Source organism: Gastrolobium bilobum, unplaced genomic scaffold, assembly GCF_033153095.1.
Source record: "Gastrolobium bilobum isolate Gb01-03AN ecotype WA unplaced genomic scaffold, APGP_CSIRO_Gbil_v1 utg382, whole genome shotgun sequence".
NCBI classification, from domain to species: Eukaryota; Viridiplantae; Streptophyta; class Magnoliopsida; order Fabales; family Fabaceae; genus Gastrolobium; species Gastrolobium bilobum.
In genome coordinates this window covers 84,646-104,503 of record NW_026897362.1, presented here as the reverse complement: position 1 = coordinate 104,503, position 19,858 = coordinate 84,646, and the positions used below count along the sequence as shown (strand labels likewise).

Genomic DNA, 19,858 nt, shown 5'->3' with positions numbered 1-19,858 from the left:
ATGTTGTAGAAAAAATGATTGTGTAATATTATAGAGATTCGTTTTGTGTTCTGTAATTTTTCTTTTTTCTTCAAAAAGTATGGATTCCACAAAATGTTGTGTGTGTAAGAAAGTTTGTTATGTCATGTTAAATGACAAATGCAAAGCCCGTAGTATATTTGTACAAAAGAATACAATAATAATGGCATTCAAATGAAAAGGGCAACCTAAATATTTTTCTGTCCATAACACAAACGGGGATCTCATATACCTTTTATTCTCAGCTTCATACTGAAACCACTGGTAACAGCATAAAGAGAAACACCCACGAGACAAAGCAAGGTTTCTACCTTTTCCTGTGTTTCTTCTCTTACACAAGTTTTCAACTCATTTTTCTTAAACTGATATTAATATTAACTAACAACAACAAAATAAACATAAAATTTGCCTTGTTGCCTCTCACAACTCCCATTTCCTCACAAAAAAAATTGTTTTTTTTTTTCTCTCTAGCTGAAGATCCTCCATAACAAACCCAACTATGAATCCCTCCAATGACACAAGCATAGACATTGAAAACCACCCAAATGAAGAACAAGAAGACCAACCCAATGTTCCCTTGCTCCTGCGGCCATCTTATGCTAGATCAAAATCTATGATCTTCGATGAACTGAGAAACTTTCGCATAAGCCTCAAATGGTGTGCTCTTGACCACTCTTCATGCGTTGGAAAACTCATTTCCTACGTTTTGTTCATCTTCCTCGCCATCATTGTCCCTCTCCTCACATCCCTCTTCATTCAAGTACCTGCCTCTGCCCCTGAAGATGATCCCATCTCCTTCAACAAGCTAGTCCAATTACCAGAATCTGGCCTCGCCATTATTGCCTTCTTCACTCTATCCCGTTTCTTCCGAAGGTAACAAAAGTCCTTAGCATTTGCGCTTATATGCATTCTTGTGCAGAGAATTATGCATATATAAATGGCATTTATATTAGAATTATAATATTATTGCGAGAGAAGTATAAAAATTATTAACGTAACTTCACCACCTAACAGCTTAAGTTTTAATTTAATTAGTTATTTATATAGTATTAGAGCCTAGTATTAATTTTCAATGGCGGAGCCACTTGGGAGGTAGGTGGTGCCTTGGACCTAATTTTTTAAAATGGTATATATTTTCTTTAAATTTTTTGATACAATATTAGTTGGATTTTTGAAAATAATACAACCTTGACACTACATGACTGGATCTTTTGGCACTACCTTACTTTTTCCCCGGCTCCGCTACTATTAGTGTTATGGGTTCGATCCTTATCGCCCACATTTCATTAATAAATAATTAAGTGAAATTTCTTAGCTCAAGTATGTGGGTATGTGCATTATCCACCTTTTAAGTCCAATGTGCTCTCGTGTGAGGGGGCATGTTAGAAAAGTATAAAAATCATTAAGGTAGTCTCACTCAATAGCTTAAGTTTTTAGGTTGAATTGATTCTTTACATGGTATCAGAATCTCGGTGTTACGAGTTCGATCATCACCGTCCTTTATTTAATTAATAATTAATTAAGTCATGTGGCGTTTCTTAGCAGAGGTAGTGACCTGTGCATTATTCACCCTTCAAGCTCAGTGGGCTCTCGTGTAAGAGGGCACGTTAGAGATATATAAAACCATTAATGTAGCCACAACTTAAGCTTTTGTGTTGAATATTTGATTCTTTACAATTATAAAACCATTCATATATCTTCACTTAATATATTTAATAGTCCAAGTTTTTAGAAGAGTTAGTTCATGACATCATAAATCAAAGGACTGTAATGATATAAGTGTTACTTAATGAAATTTTGCATATATTGCTATAAAAATATAATATAAAATTATTAATGTAATTTTCATCTAACAACTCAAGTTTTTGAGTTAAACTAGTTTTTTTATGGTATTAGAGGGTGATCACAAATTTGATCCTCTCTGCGCTAGATTCTCCTAATAAATAATTAAATATTGTCTCTCTTACAAGTGCGTATTAAATATAGGAAAAACTTCAAAAAAAACCCTATAAGTTCCTTTAGAATCACTTACCCCCTCCTAAATTTTTTTAACCATTTACACCCCTTCTTAAAACTTTTTTAACACTTAGCCCCTCTAACTTGATTTTCCATCCAAATTAAAGTTAACGGTGTTAATCTAAAAAAAAAAACCAAAACTACCCTTGAAGAAAAGCAACACACAACACTGTACCTTACCGCTGCAATAGATAGTCATTGAGGAGTAGAGCCCTAATCTTCTGACGCTCCACCGCCCCTGCTTCTGATTAGCCGCTTATATAATTCGGGTTCTGAGAGAAACACACAGCAATCAAAGATTTGGACTGGTAAATCTCCATTCTATCTGAGTATTTGGACTGATATATATATATATATATATATATATATATATATATATATATATATATATATAGACGTTGTTACGAGTTCTTGAATCAGCGTGTATGTATATATATTGAATCAACGTCTATATATATATAAGCGTACGAGTTCTTAAATCAGCGTGTATATATATATATATATATATATATATATATATATATATATATATATATATATATATATATATATATATAGGGAAATATTAGTATATATATATATATAGGAAAATATTAGTCTCCTTTTACATGAGGTAGCTTATCTCATTTTCTCTCACTTCGATTTCCGCACCTCACTTTTTTTTTCTTTTTCTTTTTTCTTGTAATGGTGGGACCCACCTAGTTTCTCTCTACAACATAAGATATCTATCTTATGTAAAAGGAGATTAATAAAACCCATATATATATATATCATTTAGCAACGAGTTCTTGAATCTGAATCAGCAATATAACGAGTTCTTGAATTTGAATCAGCGAATAGACAATTGCTGTCCAGTTTTTCTTTTTCTTTTTTTGAGATTAATATGCTTGAAAAGAGATTTTTTTGAAGCTTGTTGTTATTTTTCCAGATTTTTTGGAAACCCATTTTTTTTTGCTGTCCAAATATGTTATCTTATGGATAATAGTTAATGAGATTGGTCCTTTAATTGATTTTTTTGCTGTCCATTTTTTTTACTTGCTGAAAATATTTACACCTTTGGTCCTTTAATTAATATATGGAAGCATTGAAATTGGTTCATCTTTGACAAACGAAAGGTGAAACATATAGTGGGCTGGAAAAAAAATTACAAGATAACAAAAAAATCCATGTTAAATGGTAGTTTTCAGTAGATCATTGACGATAGTTTGTCATCTCTTGCTAGCAATAAGGTGTCGAGGGGTTAATTCTTTTTTTTTAAGGGTAGTGTTGGTATTTTTTTAAAAGACTAACACCGTTAACTTTAATTTGGATGGAAAATCAAGTTAGGGGGTAAGTGATAAAAAAGTTTTAAGTAGGGGTGTAAATGATTAAAATTTTTGAGAAGGGAGCTAAGTGATTCTGAAGAAATTTATAGGGGATTTTTTGAAGTTTTCCCTTAAATATAAAATTGGTGTAGCCTTATTCACTCTTTACACCAAACTATTATCTAGTAAATTTCTCATGTAAATGTTTGTTTTGATTAAGAAGTATAAAAAGTATGATACAAGCCAATTGATTCGATGATATGGAAATAACAGTTGAGAACATCTTGTAAATGGATTATGTAAGCAGTAGAAAGCATGTACTTCTGAGTTGTTTCAAGTTCACAGCTTATAAGTGCATATTTGAAACATGATTAAAAATCATATATTAATATCTTTGACAATTCATTATGTCCTAACAGGTATGGCCTTAGGCAGCTTCTGTTCTTAGACGCATTGCAGGATGACACTACATATGTTAGACGCGGTTACACACGCGAGCTTGAGAAGGCATTCAGATACTTAGCATGCATAATGTTACCTTCCTTCTTTGTAGAACTTGCACATAAAATCATATTCTTCTCCGCGGTCAAAATTTCAGCACCATATATCAGCCCCGGGTTCCCTCTGAACTCAATTGTGTTTGTGTTGGTATTGGTTTCTTGGGTTTACAGAACAGTGGTGTTCTTGTTGGTGTGTGTGCTTTTCAGGCTAACCTGTGAGCTTCAGATACTGAGGTTTGAAGGGGTTCACAAACTTTTTGAAGGATGTGGATCTGATGCAGGTGTTATATTCAAAGAGCATTTGAGGATTAGAAAGCAATTATGGGTTACAAGTCATATGTATAGGTTCTTCATACTTTGGTGCTTAATTACAATTACCGTTAGTCAAGCGGGTGCTCTCTTGCTGGCTTTAGCTTCCAACTCTGATAAGACCTTCTTCAATTCTGGTGACCTTGTGGTAAGCTTTATTTTGCATTATATATATATATATATATATATATATATATATGGTAAAATCATTTTTCCGGTTGTTGGACGTCCAACAATAGATCTTACACTATTGATTGGTTATGATTTTCCGCATTTAGTACTTTTACCAACATTTGTATGATTATAATTCCTCGAATTTATTTGCTAGACGTCAAGCGACCGAAGAAAAGTAAAGACATATATATATATATATATATATATATATATATATATATATATATATATATATGAGGTAGGATCCTTTGACACCTCATCTGAGAGCCATTAGATTAAAAAGGATCAATGACTCTGATTTGTAAGCATGTGACACCGTTGATCTTTTTTGATCTAACGGCTATCAGATGAGGTGTTAAATTTCAAATTTGACACCAAAGTCAAAAGATCCTGCATATATATATATATATATACTTTCTATTAAAACTCGACTAGTGATAGTAGGAGTAAGTGTAATGCTTATATGCAGTCTTACCCTGTTTCCGAAATTTGAATTCATAATCTTTCACTCAGTAAGCAGTTCTATCACATATGTATCTGTCCACATGTGATGTTTTTTGATGGACTACTTATACTATATAAAAATTTCTCCTAACTGAGAGTGGCAATTTTGTTACGCAGATTTGTTCAGCTGTGCAGTTAAGTGGGTTCTTGTTGTGCATCCTAGGGGCAGCAAGAATCACACATAGAGCTCAAGGAATAGTGTCAATTGCCACAAGATGGCACATGCTGGTGACTAATGCGTCTGCTGAATCAGAACAACGCAAAGCTCAGATTTCTGAGGGGCTAGCCAGTGGCAGTGATTCTGATTCCTCAGATATACACATATCAGTAATCCCACAAAGACTTTCTTCTTTCCAAATCAGGCAATCTTTAGGTGAGTTTTATCTCTAGATAAAAAACTTTGTCGTGGGGTATAATTCAAGCTTATATATATAAAATGGGATAGAATATTGTATCTATATTGTTTTCTTGCTTACCTTAGCTACTCATTTTTAATACCATTGAATCAAAATCTCACTCTTTCTCTCTTCTCTTGAGATTTTGATTCAACGGTATTAAAGATGAGGAGATAAGATAATCAAAAAAAAAAATAGATAAAATAATTTATTCCAGATAGAATACATATATAAGAGGCATGTTATCTGTGCACCAAACCTTATTTTTCTTCTTTGGAGAAAAATAAATCATGTAAATAAATATTACCCAAAGTTCCTATTTGTTTAGTTTTTTACACAGATAATACACATGTTTGTGGATCATATATAAGAAATAATATATAGCTATGCATAATAATGAGTATTAGAAAGAGATATTTTTTTGGACCGAAGTTAATAATGTTACTCATTGAGCTCAAGTGAAGTTTTTATTGTGTTTGATTTTGCAGTAACATATTTACAGCACAACCATGGGGGAATAACGCTGTATGGATTTACACTTGATCGAGGATTGCTTCATACTCTGTTTGCTTTCGAGTTTTCTCTAGTGCTTTGGATTCTGAGTAAGGTAGTTGTCTTGTCCTAAGTCATAACCAAATATTCAAGTCCAGAAAAAGCCTTGCATGAACCAATGAATGTATATCAGTATATCATATGTTTGTTCCTTTTCTTTTTCTTTTTTCTTTTTTAATTACTATTTTTTAAATTACTTCCTATGTATGATGTTAATAAACAAAAGCTTTCATATGAAAGAGAGCTTCTGCACAACTTAGTAAAATTGAAACTTGGGGCCAACTATTTCACCCTTTGCTCATGGTAACACTCTATGACTATAATTTGTGTCCCAATCACAAGTTTTTCAGTTGGCAGTATAAACTAAGGTTAATGGTTTGTAATACTAATAATTTTAGAATTGAGAAAACCTCCATTCAACCTAAATTTTATTATTTTAAAAAAAATCAAAACTTCAAAGGATTACGTTTATATATAAGAGTTATAAAAAAAAAAATTGTTCATGTACCTTTTTCTTATTTTGTTCAATAATCATTATCATATTGGACATTGGTCATTGTAACAAATCGTAAAATGTTCAACTTCTTATATATTTTTTTTGTAATCTTCAACTTCTTATATTATAAATATGGGAAAAGTGTTTAGCCTTTTAAATGACATAATTTATGTCATTTGATTCTCACAAAGAGGTGTAGTCCCATAGCCGGCTCAAAGAGTCAAAGTTCGTGGAGATATCGGAGGGAGCCAACTCGTCTCAAAGAGATAATTAGGGTTGGGTAACTCCAAAAAAAAAAAAGATCCACACCTTTATTCTCTCTCTTCTTTTATCTATCTTTTTCTCTCACTTAAAATGACACAATTTTACCTTCTTACAAATATTCACTAAGCATTTGCAAATAGTCAAACTTTTGAATCACAAAAATTATTCTTCTATTTATTTTATTGTATTTGACCAAAAAATGGTCAGATCCTTCAATTAAACCACCATTCAGATTATGAGTCATCAATTTTTCAGTTCAGATTTTACAATTATGAACTATCAATTATGTATCAAATAAAAATGTATATTATCTATAGGGCCGTTACATTTACCAATCTCATTATCTTTTTTATTGTTGTTAGATTAGATTTAGATCAATAACTGCCTATTCTTTTTTCTCTCTCTTCAATCTCATTTTTTTCATCTGAATTTAATTCAACTAAAAATGATAAATTTAAGTTGATGTTGAGTATGACCGTCACATAATTTCTACGGACCTATTAAAACAAACTTGACGTAAATCAAATTTTAATTTTTAAATAGATATCACTTTTCAAATTTGATACATTAGTTTCACAATTAGTATTTTCATATATCCAATATTTAGAGTAAATAGTCTTTTGAGTCCTTGACAAAAAACACGGTTATCACTTTAGTCCCTTACAAAAAGAAATTAGTCGTCTGGTCCCTATGAAATTTAAAGTAGATCCATTTTAGTCCTTTTGAGGGACTACTGTGGATTTTTTTTGAATTTGTGAGAGACCACGATTTTAACTAAATGGGTTCATTTTGAATTTCTTAGGGACCTCGAGACTATTTTTTTTTTGTAAGGGACTAAAATGGGGACCGTGCTTTTTGTTAGGACCTAAAATGGTATTTACTCCAATATTTATGAAGCACCGACACTTCAAAAATCATGACGTGTCGTGTCTAACACTTTTTCACACTTACCGACACTTCGACACTTCCCAACACTACAATACTCGTTGTAAAGACTCAAAAAAAGTTCAAAAGTTACATTGCATTACATTTTGAGCTCCAACTATTAGATTCGTTAGATTACGATTACAATTTTATTGAGTTTAATATAAACATTTGGGATATATTATTTTTCTTTACAAAATTGATAGGTATTATAAGTTTAACTTTATTTTTTTGTTTAATTATATTGAATACTAAATATAATATACACTATATAAATTAAAAATATTATATAATATCAAAACGTGTTTTAACGTATCAAAATTTAATATTTTTAAAATTAACATATTTGAGTGTAGTATCGTATCTCCGTCGGTGTACCATAGTCGAATATGAAAGTATGCAAGTAGCGTTATTTTGGGCCACAAGAAAGTATTATTTTAATATAAATTGAAAGGTGTTAAGTCGATTAGCATTCAAGGGACTTCATGGCCCAATGGATAAGGCGCTGGTCTACGGAACCAGAGATTCTGGGTTCGATCCCCAGTGAAGTCGTTTTTTTCTTTAAAATTTGCCATCCCCAATTATATTCCTTTTCTTTTTTCTTTTCCCCAATTATATTCCTTTTCTTTTTTCTTTTTTCTTTTGTTGCAATGGTTTGCCCTCGATGAGAACACCCTTGCAATTTTATCTTTGGCCCGAAAAAGGTTTTTAGTATTCCTTTTCTATTTTCGTGTGGAAAAACATTGAAAACAGTAATAGAAATTTGTAATGAGTCGTTCAATTTGTAATAGAAAACACTGTGCTTATTAATAAACAGTGAGTGAACACAATTATAAACAGCATTCTCTGCTATCATTCACTAACAATGATAGAAAATAATTACAAAAAGCAAATTGTAATATTTTTTTTTGGTTTTTATCTTGTTTTCCAATGTTATTCTTCAGTCGACAGCCGAAGACTAATTCTTTTGAGGCAGGAGATCACATTAAGTGAGTAAATCTCTCCCAACAAAGCCTTTTCTATGAAATCGAACCCCCGTCAACATATTTAAGGAACCCAGCTATCTACCAACTGTTTGTTGGTGCAAATTGTAATATTTGTTTACACTCTACACTCTTGGAGAAGATCACATAGTTCCTTAAACCCATTTGGCATTGCGTAATAGTATAATTGCATTGAAATAGAAGTATGTAAAAGTCAAAATAATAGGGGAGGAGGAGGCCGAGGTCCATGCTTACTCTTTCTTGGATTTGTTCGTTCGTGTATTAAACACGCATTTATAAATTATTTGCCGTGAGGATTGTTTTGTATAAATTTATCCATCGTTTCCTCTACCAAAATAAAATAAAATTAAGCGTTTATATTTTTTGAACAGTAATGGAAAATTGCATTGAGCCTCTCTATTTTTTGAACAGTTTCGAGAATAACGTGAAATTTGTAGCTAGTAGATAAATTAGTCTTCTAACAATTTACTAATCATAAGAAAAGCAGAGTGAGTGAACAAAAGTATAAACAGCATTCTCCGACGCTGCATTCATTCACTAATAAGGATAGAAAACAATTATAGAAAGCAACTTGTAATGCTCAATTACACTCTTGGAGAAGATCACATAGCTGCTTAAGGGTACTTGAAAAACTTCCCAGGCTTGCTATGAGCTTGTCCCCTTGGCGTCTTGTGAATTCAGTATGATAGTCCTCTACATTCTGTGGTCCAGCTACCTTATAGTTTGCTGATTCAGAAGCAATTGCTTCAATCTCTACTGCCAGCTCTTGCAATTTCAGAGTCATTATTTCCTCATTTTCTTCCCTGCAAATTGTTATGTTTTCTACACCAGTGGGTTTTGGCCTCTCAATGCCATGGTTTTCGTGAAGCTCTACTTCAGCAAGGCTCTTCAGTGGTATCTCTATGTTACCCTTTGGAGGCTTTTCTGCAGTACATTTCAACTTAGGTTTCTCTTCTAGAAAGTCTTTCAAATACTCTTCTTCTAAATGATGATTCTCGGGCTCTTCTTCATGGCTTTCCACGGGCCTTTGTTCAAGAAAGCCTCTTTGATCCTGTTCTTCACAGAGCTTTTCTAAAGACTCCACTGGCATGCATTTCTTAGGCTTTTCTGCATGATATCTCTCAGATTTACTTCGTTGCCTTTTTCTTTTGGACCCTAATCATTAAATTCACAAAAATTCATCATTTGAAAACTCATAAGCAGTCAAGAGACAGTGGCATACAAGTTACATGGTAATGCTCCTGATTGGACAAAGATCTTAGTTTTAATAATAAAAAATGAGACGAAGAAAAAAACAAATGAAATTATATCATGTTGATCAAAACATTCCATATGCGATCATTTAATTTCCACAATCCAAGAACAGATTAAGTAAATTGGCACCAAGATTGACAAATTGGATATTACTACAGATCATGTTGAGATATATAGTCCCACATTAGTTGTATGAGCAACTAATGTGGAGTTTATAAGGCCTTGGGCACTCCCACCCTTTGAGCTAGCTTTTGGGGCGGTGTATCCCAAGGTTCTTTACATGGTATCAGAGCCTCGTGGTCCCGGGTTCAAACCCCGCCGCCCCCCACTTTCTCTTGTGGAATTTCTTAGCACAAGTAGGATGGGCTTGTTGCATCATCCACTCTTCAAGCCCAATGGGCTCTCGTGTGAGGGGACGTGTTGAGATATATAGTCTCACATTGGTTGTAAGAGCAACTAATGTGGAGTTTATAAGGCCTTGGGCACTCCCACCCTTTGAACTAGCTTTTGGAGTGTGTATCCCAAAGTTCTTTACAGATCATTTTATATTTATGCTGCCTCACAAAATCATTTAAGTGCCAAATCACTCTAGGTTTCCATGTATCGTGGTTCTTCACAATTCACAGCAAGTTTATCAATGTTTTAACCTTGAAATTATTAAAAATTTATGCCCAAATACAATTTGTAGGAACCAGACACAGTTTTTTCCTCAACTTGCACTGGCCTTGTGTTATACAGAAAGAAAAGAGAGCCGAAATTACTGTTAACTGCTCAAAATCCAATTTTTGACATGTATAATCTGGCCTCGTGTCATATAGGGTACGTCTCAATCCGCCTTTTATTGTGCCTTTATTTAATTAACGAGAAAACAATTTTTACATATTCAACTTATATAACTGCCCTAATTGTTAATTTAGGTTTATTTATTTGAAAGAAAAAAAAATGAGGACAACCACCCCAGTAACTACAATTCCTGCTTAGTAATGTCTGGTGAGAAGACACTAAACACTGATGGGCCATTAATAAATTATCCAAGTCCATTAGTTAGGAATTAGTTATATATAGATATTTAGGGTGAGGTTTCTTTATGCTCATTGTTATTTGTAATTCGGAAATTAGGAGAGGAAATAGGGATGCTGGAGTTTTTCCCCTTGTTCTTTCTATGTTTGTTATTACTTTTCAGCAATTTAATTGTATTTTTCAAAAATACCATCAGTTCTATTTGGGATCCATCAAACACCAACACCAAGTTATGCAATTATATATTTGTATAGATAAGGCTATTCATTTATTTCTCGTGGAATATTTAGAAAAATATCTCAAAATATCATCATTGTATCTAGATGATCTCTTAAGAGTGGTTTCTATATTTCATTATAGGGATTAACGTTTCTCCTCCAAAAGGAAATAACTTGGCAACTCCAAAACGATGACGTTTTGGGATTTAGAAAAATCTCCCGTGGCAAAAGGAACACTTTTCCCTTCATTATATTGGATAATTTGTTTTCTTGTTTAATTAAGATTATGAGTCTATGATAAGTATAATTAGAAGTTAGCACATTTTATTTTGTAACACATCATCACACCATATATCAATATTCTATCCTATTATTCAGAGTTTGTTTTCTCTTTTCATCATTCTCTACTTAAATCCCTGTAATTTCAACAATTTCTTTAAAGATCCCATAATTATCAGTGTTACTCATTGAGTCCACATTCTCTAGTAAGTTAGGAATTGCATGTTTAGATCTAATTTCTTTAAATTTCATAATTTGTTCTTTATTTGATTCAGTTACATAATTAGTTACGTTTCAGTTAGGTTCTATTTTTCTGTTGGTTAGCTGTTAGCTTCATCCATTCGCCAACCTATATATCATATCATTATACTCATAAACTGCACAATTCAGTTTTAGATTCAATTAAATTCAGCATCAGTAACGAAAGTGCTAACATAATCATACCAATGTGTAACAAAACAGATAACAGAGCGTACCAATTTCGACGGTGAGATCACGCGCCTCCTCATTCCCCGGTTCAGGATCGCTTTGGGGTTCAACCTCGCCTCGTTCTTCACGCGCCTTCACAACTCGATCAATCGCCTTAAACAACTCAGGGTCAAAATTCTGTGGCAACCCGAGTTTGTTAGCGTTAGCCCTAGCCCTGTGCGAGCACGTGATCTTGTCGTATTCGGAGAGCAACGCGTCCCACTTCCTCCGGCACTGGCTGAGGTTCCGACCGACGCCCAAGGCGGAGCAGTTTCCGGCTATGATGTTCCACAGCTGGTACGAGGATAAGGCTGTGGAGCAGTCGGCTTCCACCGCCGCGATCTCGTTCACCAGAATCAGCGATTCGGTTACGCTCCAATCAGGTGCGGCTTGAGATCGCGTGAGTCGACCACCACAAACTGAAACCCTATCGTTGCCGTTATCGTTCTCCTTCATCTTCAGCACCTCGGTTTGTTCCTATCTTCTAAGGAAGACGCAACCAGAAGATGCACCATTGTTGCACCCACCATGTCCAAAATCCCTCGATTCCGATTCCGATTCCTTGTGAAACGGCACCGTTTCTTAATCGGTTATTCATTTCCAAAATAAAAGTAAATAAATATAACAAAATAAAATAAAATTTGTGCATCAACAATATACGAGATTAAAGCATGATGACCATAATGATTACAAAAATGTTTATAATGAAAGAATATTGTATACTACTTTCATTTTTTATGAATTCATTGCGTTAAGTTTTTTCATGTATTTATCAACTTTTAGACATTTTGTTGGTCTTTGAGACACGAGTGTATGCTTTTCTTTTATAATATAAATTACTTTTTTTTTTTAATGCTCCATTCTTCATCATTTCAAAAATGATCATTGAATAAAAGTTGTTGGTAAATTTCTTTATTATAAGATATACGAAGTTTATTTAAAAGTAAAACATTGAGACCATTTTATTGTCAAACACATTTTAAGTATTAACTTTTAGGTTTAATGATACTAAAAACACTCATAAAAATATAACTTCTTGTATTTATTATTATTGGAGTCTAGCAAAATTTGGTTGTCAAAGTGATCAATTGATGTGATAAACACATCATTAGTTCATAATATATATAAAAAATATACAAGCTAAATACTTCATATATATATATATATATATATATATATATATATATATATATATATATATATATAGTCACTGCAATTAAGGATTGATGCAGTCATATAAAACTATATCGTTTTATAATGTGAAAATATTAAATATGAAAAATCATAACTATACAAAGACGAAAATAAATATAAAACATTAAATATATAATCATACAAATGTGAAAATAAATATAATATTTTCATTTTCTATAATTAATTCTGAACACGAATTTCTTTTATCCCAACCAAAATGATGTAATTTTTAAGTGACTGCATCAATGCTTATATGCAGTCACATTACAATTCATTTTGCCACCAACACCAACACCAAGAAAGGCAAAATGATGCATCACCACCAACACCATCCCCGCCAACACCATCACCGCGGTCACCGCCGTCACCGCCATTACCACCGTCGTCACCATCGCTGCCGCCACCGCTGCCAGCATCATCGCAACCGTGATTACCACCACTCCCACCACCGGTTCTGCCTGATGAATTCAAGAACCGTATCACAGAGTTGAACGACAGCGACATTCAATTTGTGATGAGCAAGAAACTCTTCCAGACAGATCTGACCCCGAATCACGACCGTTTATCAATGCCGATGAAAGAAATTCGTTGTGATTTCCTGACTGAGGCTGAGAAAACAACATTGGATGAGAGAGATTGCGCTGAAGGAAAACTTGTCGGAGTTGAAGTAAAGGTGTTGGATCCATCTTTTGCTGAGATCACATTGTCGTTGAAGAAGTGGAACATGACAAGCACGAGCATCTACTGTCTCGCCAAGAACTGGAAGAGTGTTGTCACCCGTAACAGTTTGCAAATAGGCGATCAGTTACAGATATGGTCTTTCAGAGTGGATGTCAAATTACATTTTGTTTTAATTAAACTCTGAAGAAATTTAGAGCATAGCCATGTTGACACTATTGTCCAGGTATGTAGGTGATATATTAGGGAATATAGGTGACAACGAAAGAATGAAAAAAAAAAATCTTTTGTTCCAGTTGAATTTTTAATAATAATAATAAAGAATTTGGTTTGTATGTTTTATTTCAAGTTGTACTTTTTTTGTAATGTAGCTGATGCAGGATTTTTTGTGATGGAGTACTAAGTGCTTGATATATTTTTATTTCTAAAAGGGTTTTTTTTTTTAAATAAAAGTTTTTTTGAGAATTTTTAAATGTTTGGATAATAAATTAAAAAAAAAACAAAATTTAAAATAAAAGTTAAAATATTGTTTTTTTAACTAGTAGTTGGTTGCTTTTGAAAAAAAGCAGAAATTAAAATATAATATATTTTTTTTGAAAATAAGATAATATAAATTTTTAAAATACAATTTTAACCTCATCCTATCCTCCCTATTTTATCTCTCCTTGTCCCACAATCATATTATTTTATCTCTTTTACTTTAATTTTATACGAGATATATTATTCTGCCTACTCTTATGTTGCCTACCCCTTTCAATATTGTTTGATTACAATCTTATATTTTAGATACATCGACAAACGTACTTTTTATTTATTTTTTATTTATTAACACATGATGGAACCCACCATGTGCTGGGTCTATGACATGAGAGGAATATCTCCTACAACATGAGATTAGATGCTCCCTATATATATATATATATATATATATATATAGGCTTTAACGTTTCTAAAGTGAATGTAGATAAGTTATCTACATTCACTCCCAAAACAACGTCGTTTTGGGTTGAAAAATTAAAAAATAATAATGAAAAAACTACGATAACCCTGAAATAAATTATAATTACGAAAATACCTTGATTTCCGTCTCAAAATGATGTCATTTTGGACTCATTGTAGATAAATTATCTACATTGACCGTATAAAAAGTGAACCCATATATATTCCCAATTTAACGAAATAGAAAAGAAATAAAACAACGGCAAAAGACTAGATTAAAGAAAAGACTATTGACAGTGGTAGAATTATGTTCATTACATTGCAAAAGTTCCCATCTATAATAGTAGTATTTGGCGTGGGAAAACTACATCCATTTTAATTCACTCCATTTTTGCAACATTAGATCTTACCAAAACAAACCCTTTTTTGTCCATATCTATTTATAACCTATATGTTTTCCAGACATAACAATACACAGCTTTTGCAATACTATAATTTCTGTGTGTTTTTAAGTAGTTGTTGCGTACTAGAAATTAATCTACCGAAGAATGTAACTCCTTGTAATCAAATTGCTCATCTCCCTTGCCTTCTGAAGCTTCAAGTTTTTCTCCCTGAGCAGGTCCATAAGCCCAACAAACAACAAGAAAGTAGAGGTAGTTAATTAAGCCTAAGAAAGTGAGCAATGCATAATAGTAATTGAGATGGCCCCTGTTAATGTTAGTTGCTAACCAGCTCTCTTTCCCTCCCATACTAGTGACCTTCTCCACAATGTTCACCAAAACACTTCCCACTACATCAGCAGCAGCTAGTTCTAGAGTGAAAAGAGCCATTGCAAAACTTGACATGCTCTTTGGGAAATAACAGTAGAAAAACTCAACCTGCCCAACTGGGTTGAAAGCCTCAGCTATTCCCAGCAAAACAAACTCTGGAACTAGCCATAAAGCTGACATGTTAATTATAGCATTAGGTTGGTACTCAAACCCTTCTTCAATGGCTACACTTCTCCTCACAGTTTCTACTATAGCTGATGTTGCTTTAGCTGCAATTACAAACAACAATCCTATCCCCATTCGAACTTTACAACTGAATCCTCTTGGCTGGCCTGTGTATTTTGCTAGTATAGGCACTACTATGCGGTCATAAATTGGAATGACTATTGATAATGTGATTACCATGATAACAGTGAAGGATCCTGCAGGCATTTTGAAATTACCAAATAACCTTCTTTCCATGGTATTTGCTTGGAGAGTGGAGAATGAGCTCTGGGAAACCATCAAAAAGATGCCCGTTGACCACATTGGAAGGACTCTCAGCAAAGCTTTCAGTGACTCCACTTGTCCTACTGTGCACAGGTTCCATGGATTTGAAACTGATCCATCTGGGTTCAAGACTCTCTCAGGATTTCTTATTATGCAAGCTTTGTTCAAAAACCTAAAAAGGAATAAGATGTTATTTCACCCTAAAAATATTCAGTTAACAAATGTAGGACAGGAACATAGATAAATGACGAAATTACTTTGCATTCCCAGAAGAGTATAATTAGGCAAAAATGAAGAAATAAGACTAACAAATTTCCTTGAACATAGATGTTCCTTGATTGGGCCTCGCAAGCCTGGATCAGTGGTAAAATTGTTCGTTTGTGACCGAAAGGTCATGGATTCGAATCCAGAAAACAACCTCTTTGCAATTATACAAAGGTAAGGCTGCATACAAGGATTGCTCTCACCTCATCCCCGCTAGTCGGGGTTTAATGAGGAGTGATTTTATAGTTAATAAATGATTGTCATATAGCCAATATATAATGATAATTGGAGATATCATTTGCTGTTTCTCACATGGAATTTGATGGGGAGAAAAGTATTTGAGAAGTGAAATTAGAGAGGAAATTAGATGCTTCGTGCAATATGCAAAGCTTATCCATGAGAGCAAGCATAATCAGTAAAGTACCTAAGGCTATCAGTGGGGACCATCGGCTCCGAATCATGGCCTTGATAATACTGATCAATGTTGTAATCAGGAAGACTAAGTTTTCTGTTCTTTATGGCCACCACTGCTACTTGTACAAAACTAGTGAGTAAGCTATGAGTTGGCTTCACTTTGACATAGTATGGTGAACCAATAGCAAAACTGAAAGCCGATAAGAACATTAGCACTGCAGGTACTCCAAACCCAATTTTCCATCCCAGATTTTCTTGAATGTACACAATTACACTCAATGCAAGAATGGTTGAAGCTCCAATTGAGGTATAATACCAATTAAAGTAGCTATCTAAGAGCCTCTCATCATTGGAATTTTCTTTAATTGCCAGTTGATCTGCTCCAAAAGCTATGGAACAAGGTCTAACACAACCGGCTCCAATGGAAATTAATCCTAAGGAAAGGAACAAAACAGCTAGTTGGGCTGCTTTAGCAGAATTGCAGACTAGACCCAGTGATTCACAGGAAGGTCTCAGCTCTGGGATCATGGCAGTTAACCACAAAATGGTTAAACCCTGTGGTAGACAAGAAATATTAGAGCACCATTCAAAAGGTAACATCAAAAGATTCATTTATCTTATGTTTTGTTATAAAGGAATGAAGCTATTATACACCCTTTGAAAGAGTAGACAAAACCAAACCATGGCTGAAGACTCTAGCCTATTGCAGCTAAAGCAATTACAAATAGAAATTAGTGGGTTTAAGCTATAGCCACAAACAAATTAACTATCTGCAAGAAGTTCAAAGGCTCTCATTTAAGTAGAAGATTATGCAACCATGTGAGTGTTTTGGTATCCTGGATTAGTTTTCCCGAAGCAATTTGTTTTTGGCATCAGCGCAAAGTTTTCCACAACTCTTTCAGTCATGATATGAAAGAAAAAGCTGACCAAGAAATATTTTCATTCCTAATTGCTCCAACCAGCAAGTTCTGATCTTTATGGGGCAGAAGTATACTTTTTAACCAAAAATAACAAATTTATAAATTTATGAATCAGGTCTGAATCTCAGAGGCAATTTTAAAAGTGTTGTTGTTATTTAACCAACACTTCCATGGTTTTAACAAAAGCCAATGCTGCTACCAAAATTTTAGTGACTGACCATACAAAATGTAAATCTCATGTGCAATTTGCTTTTTCACACAGATACAAATTGTTAACAGTTACCAACTTAAGAAAGAAAGCAGAAGCTATATCCTCCAAAGTCTAAATAACCAAATCCCCTAACAAATACAAAGGCACGCAGCATGCACCTACATTTATGAGCGAAAATTTTGTAAAATTCTGCTACTTTTCCTAATCAGTAAAGCCCAGCCAATTATATAAAAACAAATAAAGGATCATCCTTCACTACTTGAATTACCCTTAATCTTCAGCCACAAAAAAAAAAAAAACTGAACTTCAATCAATAAGCACTAGTATTTCAATGTACACAAATTGAATCAAAACTATTACTTTTTATCCCCTTTTCCAAGACCTACAGAAAAAAAATTATCCCAGGAAGTAAATACTATAAAGTTGCAACTTACAAGAAGGCTTGAAAGGGAACCAATGAAAATGACACGGAAGCGACCCAAGTAAGAATCAGAGAGGAAAGCCCCAAAGATGGCCAAGATGTTTGACATGGCTGACCAAGTGTAAAGAACATTCGTGGCCTTTGCAATAGCCATGTTATAATTATTTATCAAGTATAATATCATGTTAGGCATGATCCCATAACTTGCCACCTTCTCCAGACACTCGTTCACTGAGAAAATCCAAAAGGGTCAACAAACATAACCCAAAAAAAAAAAAAAACAACAAAAATGAATGAGATAATGGAGTACTTACCTATGATGAAGGGCATGGTCCTCAAGCCACCCTTTCTGGGTTCAGAACATGAGTAGGTACCATTTTCTAACAACTTCTCATCTGCTGCAGCAACAGCACTAGAACACTCCATTTCTTTGACAACTTAGTTTGCCTTCGATGATGTTTTTGAAAACACAAATGTTAGATAGAGTGCAAGATTATTGTATATCAAATGTAGAAACAAGAAAAAAATATCAACCGCATAGACACGTAGCCCGCAAGATATCAAAAAATAAATAGCACAGGCACGCATCTCACGAGTGGAACTTTATTAATATTTTAAGTATTTTTAAAGTCCTTGTGGTCCAAATTCGAAGGAAAATAATAAATTCACAACGAATCGTTCTTTATTAAGGGTGCCTTTCATGCATATTTAATAACAGCATTAAATAGAATAGAATTGTTGATGACTCAAAAAAGACAATTATTTTTTGTGTTTCAAGCATTGGTGGAGCGGAATTAGGATCTGGGATTGTCCTTTATGTTTATAGAAACAGGGAACTAATTTTTGTTATATAAAAAGGAATCGTCTCCTCTCAAAATTTTATATATACATATATATATATTGAGGTTATACTTATTATTATTTTTATTATTATGTTTAATTACTAATTTTATTATTATTGGAACAAAATCAAAGCAATAGTTCTCACTTGATATTATTTTATAACCATTGATCTAATTTTGATCAAACGATAATAAAATTGATAGTTACAATAAATAAATTATCTCATGCAACATAAATATAAAGACTATTATAACCCTGAAATAAATTAAAATTACAAAAATACCATGATTTCTGTCCCAAAACGACGTCGTATTGGGCTTACTACAGAAAAAGCGAACCCTTTAACAATGAGAAAAATATTTCTGCAGTTAATGCAGATAAGTTATCTGCATTTATTCCCAAAACGACATCGTTTGGGATTGAAATTTAAAAAAATATAAATATAAAGACTATTATTACCTTGAAATAAATTAAAATTACAAAAATACCATGATTTCCGCCCCAAAATGACATCGTATTGGTTGGGCTTACTACAGATAATTATCTGCAGTAACTCAAGAAAAAACGAACCATTTAACAATGGGAAAAATATTTCTGCAGTTAATGCAGATAAGTTATCTGCATTTATTCCCAAAACGACGTCATTTTGATATTGAAATTTTAAAAAATTATAAATACAAAGACTATTATAACCCTGAAATAAATTAAAATTACAAAAATACCATGATTTCCGCCCCAAAACGACGTCGTATTGGGCTTACTGCAGATAATTATCTGCAGTAACTGCAGAAAAAGCGAACCATTTAACAATAGCATATATAGAAATAGAATAGTTGTTGATTCATAAAAGACAATTTTTTGTGTTGCAAGCATTGGTGGAGTGGAATTAGGATCTGGATTGTAATTTTTAAGCACTGTTTTAAAACCTTATCCGGACCCTCGAGTCAATCTCGACTCCCTTTTTTTGAGGGTTGGGGTCAACAATCAGACCCTACATGCACGTTGGCCCCTTTGAC

At 33.4% G+C, this 19,858-nt stretch overlaps 3 protein-coding genes and 1 non-coding gene across 4 annotated transcripts; 2 read left to right on the top strand and 2 right to left on the bottom strand.

Annotated features, from left to right (window-relative positions):
* The first annotated feature begins 414 nt into the window (after positions 1 to 414).
* Positions 415 to 6,049, top strand: LOC133306276 (uncharacterized). The gene is made up of 4 exons (XM_061506573.1): positions 415 to 891; positions 3,758 to 4,295; positions 4,943 to 5,198; positions 5,709 to 6,049. The coding sequence occupies exons 1-4, from the start codon at positions 518 to 520 to the stop codon at positions 5,843 to 5,845; spliced, it is 1,305 nt and encodes a 434-aa protein (XP_061362557.1). The 5' UTR covers positions 415 to 517; the 3' UTR covers positions 5,846 to 6,049.
* Positions 6,050 to 7,935: 1,886 nt separating this feature from the next.
* TRNAR-ACG (transfer RNA arginine (anticodon ACG)) lies at positions 7,936 to 8,008 on the top strand. Its single transcript has one exon. It is a non-coding gene; the product is annotated as a tRNA-Arg (tRNA).
* An 859-nt stretch (positions 8,009 to 8,867) lies between these two features.
* Positions 8,868 to 12,278, bottom strand: LOC133306267 (uncharacterized). Its single transcript, XM_061506564.1, has 2 exons — positions 11,708 to 12,278; positions 8,868 to 9,615 (listed from the first exon to the last, which is right to left on the bottom strand). The coding sequence occupies exons 1-2, from the start codon at positions 12,153 to 12,155 to the stop codon at positions 9,041 to 9,043; spliced, it is 1,023 nt and encodes a 340-aa protein (XP_061362548.1). The 5' UTR covers positions 12,156 to 12,278; the 3' UTR covers positions 8,868 to 9,040.
* Positions 12,279 to 14,843: 2,565 nt separating this feature from the next.
* LOC133306272 (protein NRT1/ PTR FAMILY 1.2-like) lies at positions 14,844 to 18,457 on the bottom strand. Its single transcript, XM_061506570.1, has 4 exons — positions 18,314 to 18,457; positions 18,013 to 18,230; positions 16,458 to 17,002; positions 14,844 to 15,941 (listed from the first exon to the last, which is right to left on the bottom strand). The coding sequence occupies exons 1-4, from the start codon at positions 18,423 to 18,425 to the stop codon at positions 15,044 to 15,046; spliced, it is 1,773 nt and encodes a 590-aa protein (XP_061362554.1). The 5' UTR covers positions 18,426 to 18,457; the 3' UTR covers positions 14,844 to 15,043.
* Between the last annotated feature and the right edge of the window lie 1,401 nt (positions 18,458 to 19,858).

What these genes read in the sequence shown, in the direction of transcription:
- LOC133306276 (XM_061506573.1), top strand. Translation starts at nt 518, where the DNA reads ATGAATCCCTCCAATGACACAAGCATAGACATTGAAAACCACCCAAAT. An exon ending in TCAATTCTGGTGACCTTGTG is followed by an intron (nt 4,296 to 4,942) that starts GTAAGCTTTATT and finishes TTTGTTACGCAG; the next exon opens with ATTTGTTCAGCTGTGCAGTT. An exon ending in CCAAATCAGGCAATCTTTAG is followed by an intron (nt 5,199 to 5,708) that starts GTGAGTTTTATC and finishes TTGATTTTGCAG; the next exon opens with TAACATATTTACAGCACAAC.
- LOC133306272 (XM_061506570.1), bottom strand. Translation starts at nt 18,425, where the DNA reads ATGGAGTGTTCTAGTGCTGTTGCTGCAGCAGATGAGAAGTTGTTAGAA. An exon ending in GTTCCCTTTCAAGCCTTCTT is followed by an intron (nt 17,003 to 18,012) that starts GTAAGTTGCAAC and finishes TGTCTACCACAG; the next exon opens with GGTTTAACCATTTTGTGGTT. An exon ending in GTCCCCACTGATAGCCTTAG is followed by an intron (nt 15,942 to 16,457) that starts GTACTTTACTGA and finishes ATTCCTTTTTAG; the next exon opens with GTTTTTGAACAAAGCTTGCA.
- LOC133306267 (XM_061506564.1), bottom strand. Translation starts at nt 12,155, where the DNA reads ATGAAGGAGAACGATAACGGCAACGATAGGGTTTCAGTTTGTGGTGGT. An exon ending in TGATCTCACCGTCGAAATTG is followed by an intron (nt 9,616 to 11,707) that starts GTACGCTCTGTT and finishes TTTAATGATTAG; the next exon opens with GGTCCAAAAGAAAAAGGCAA.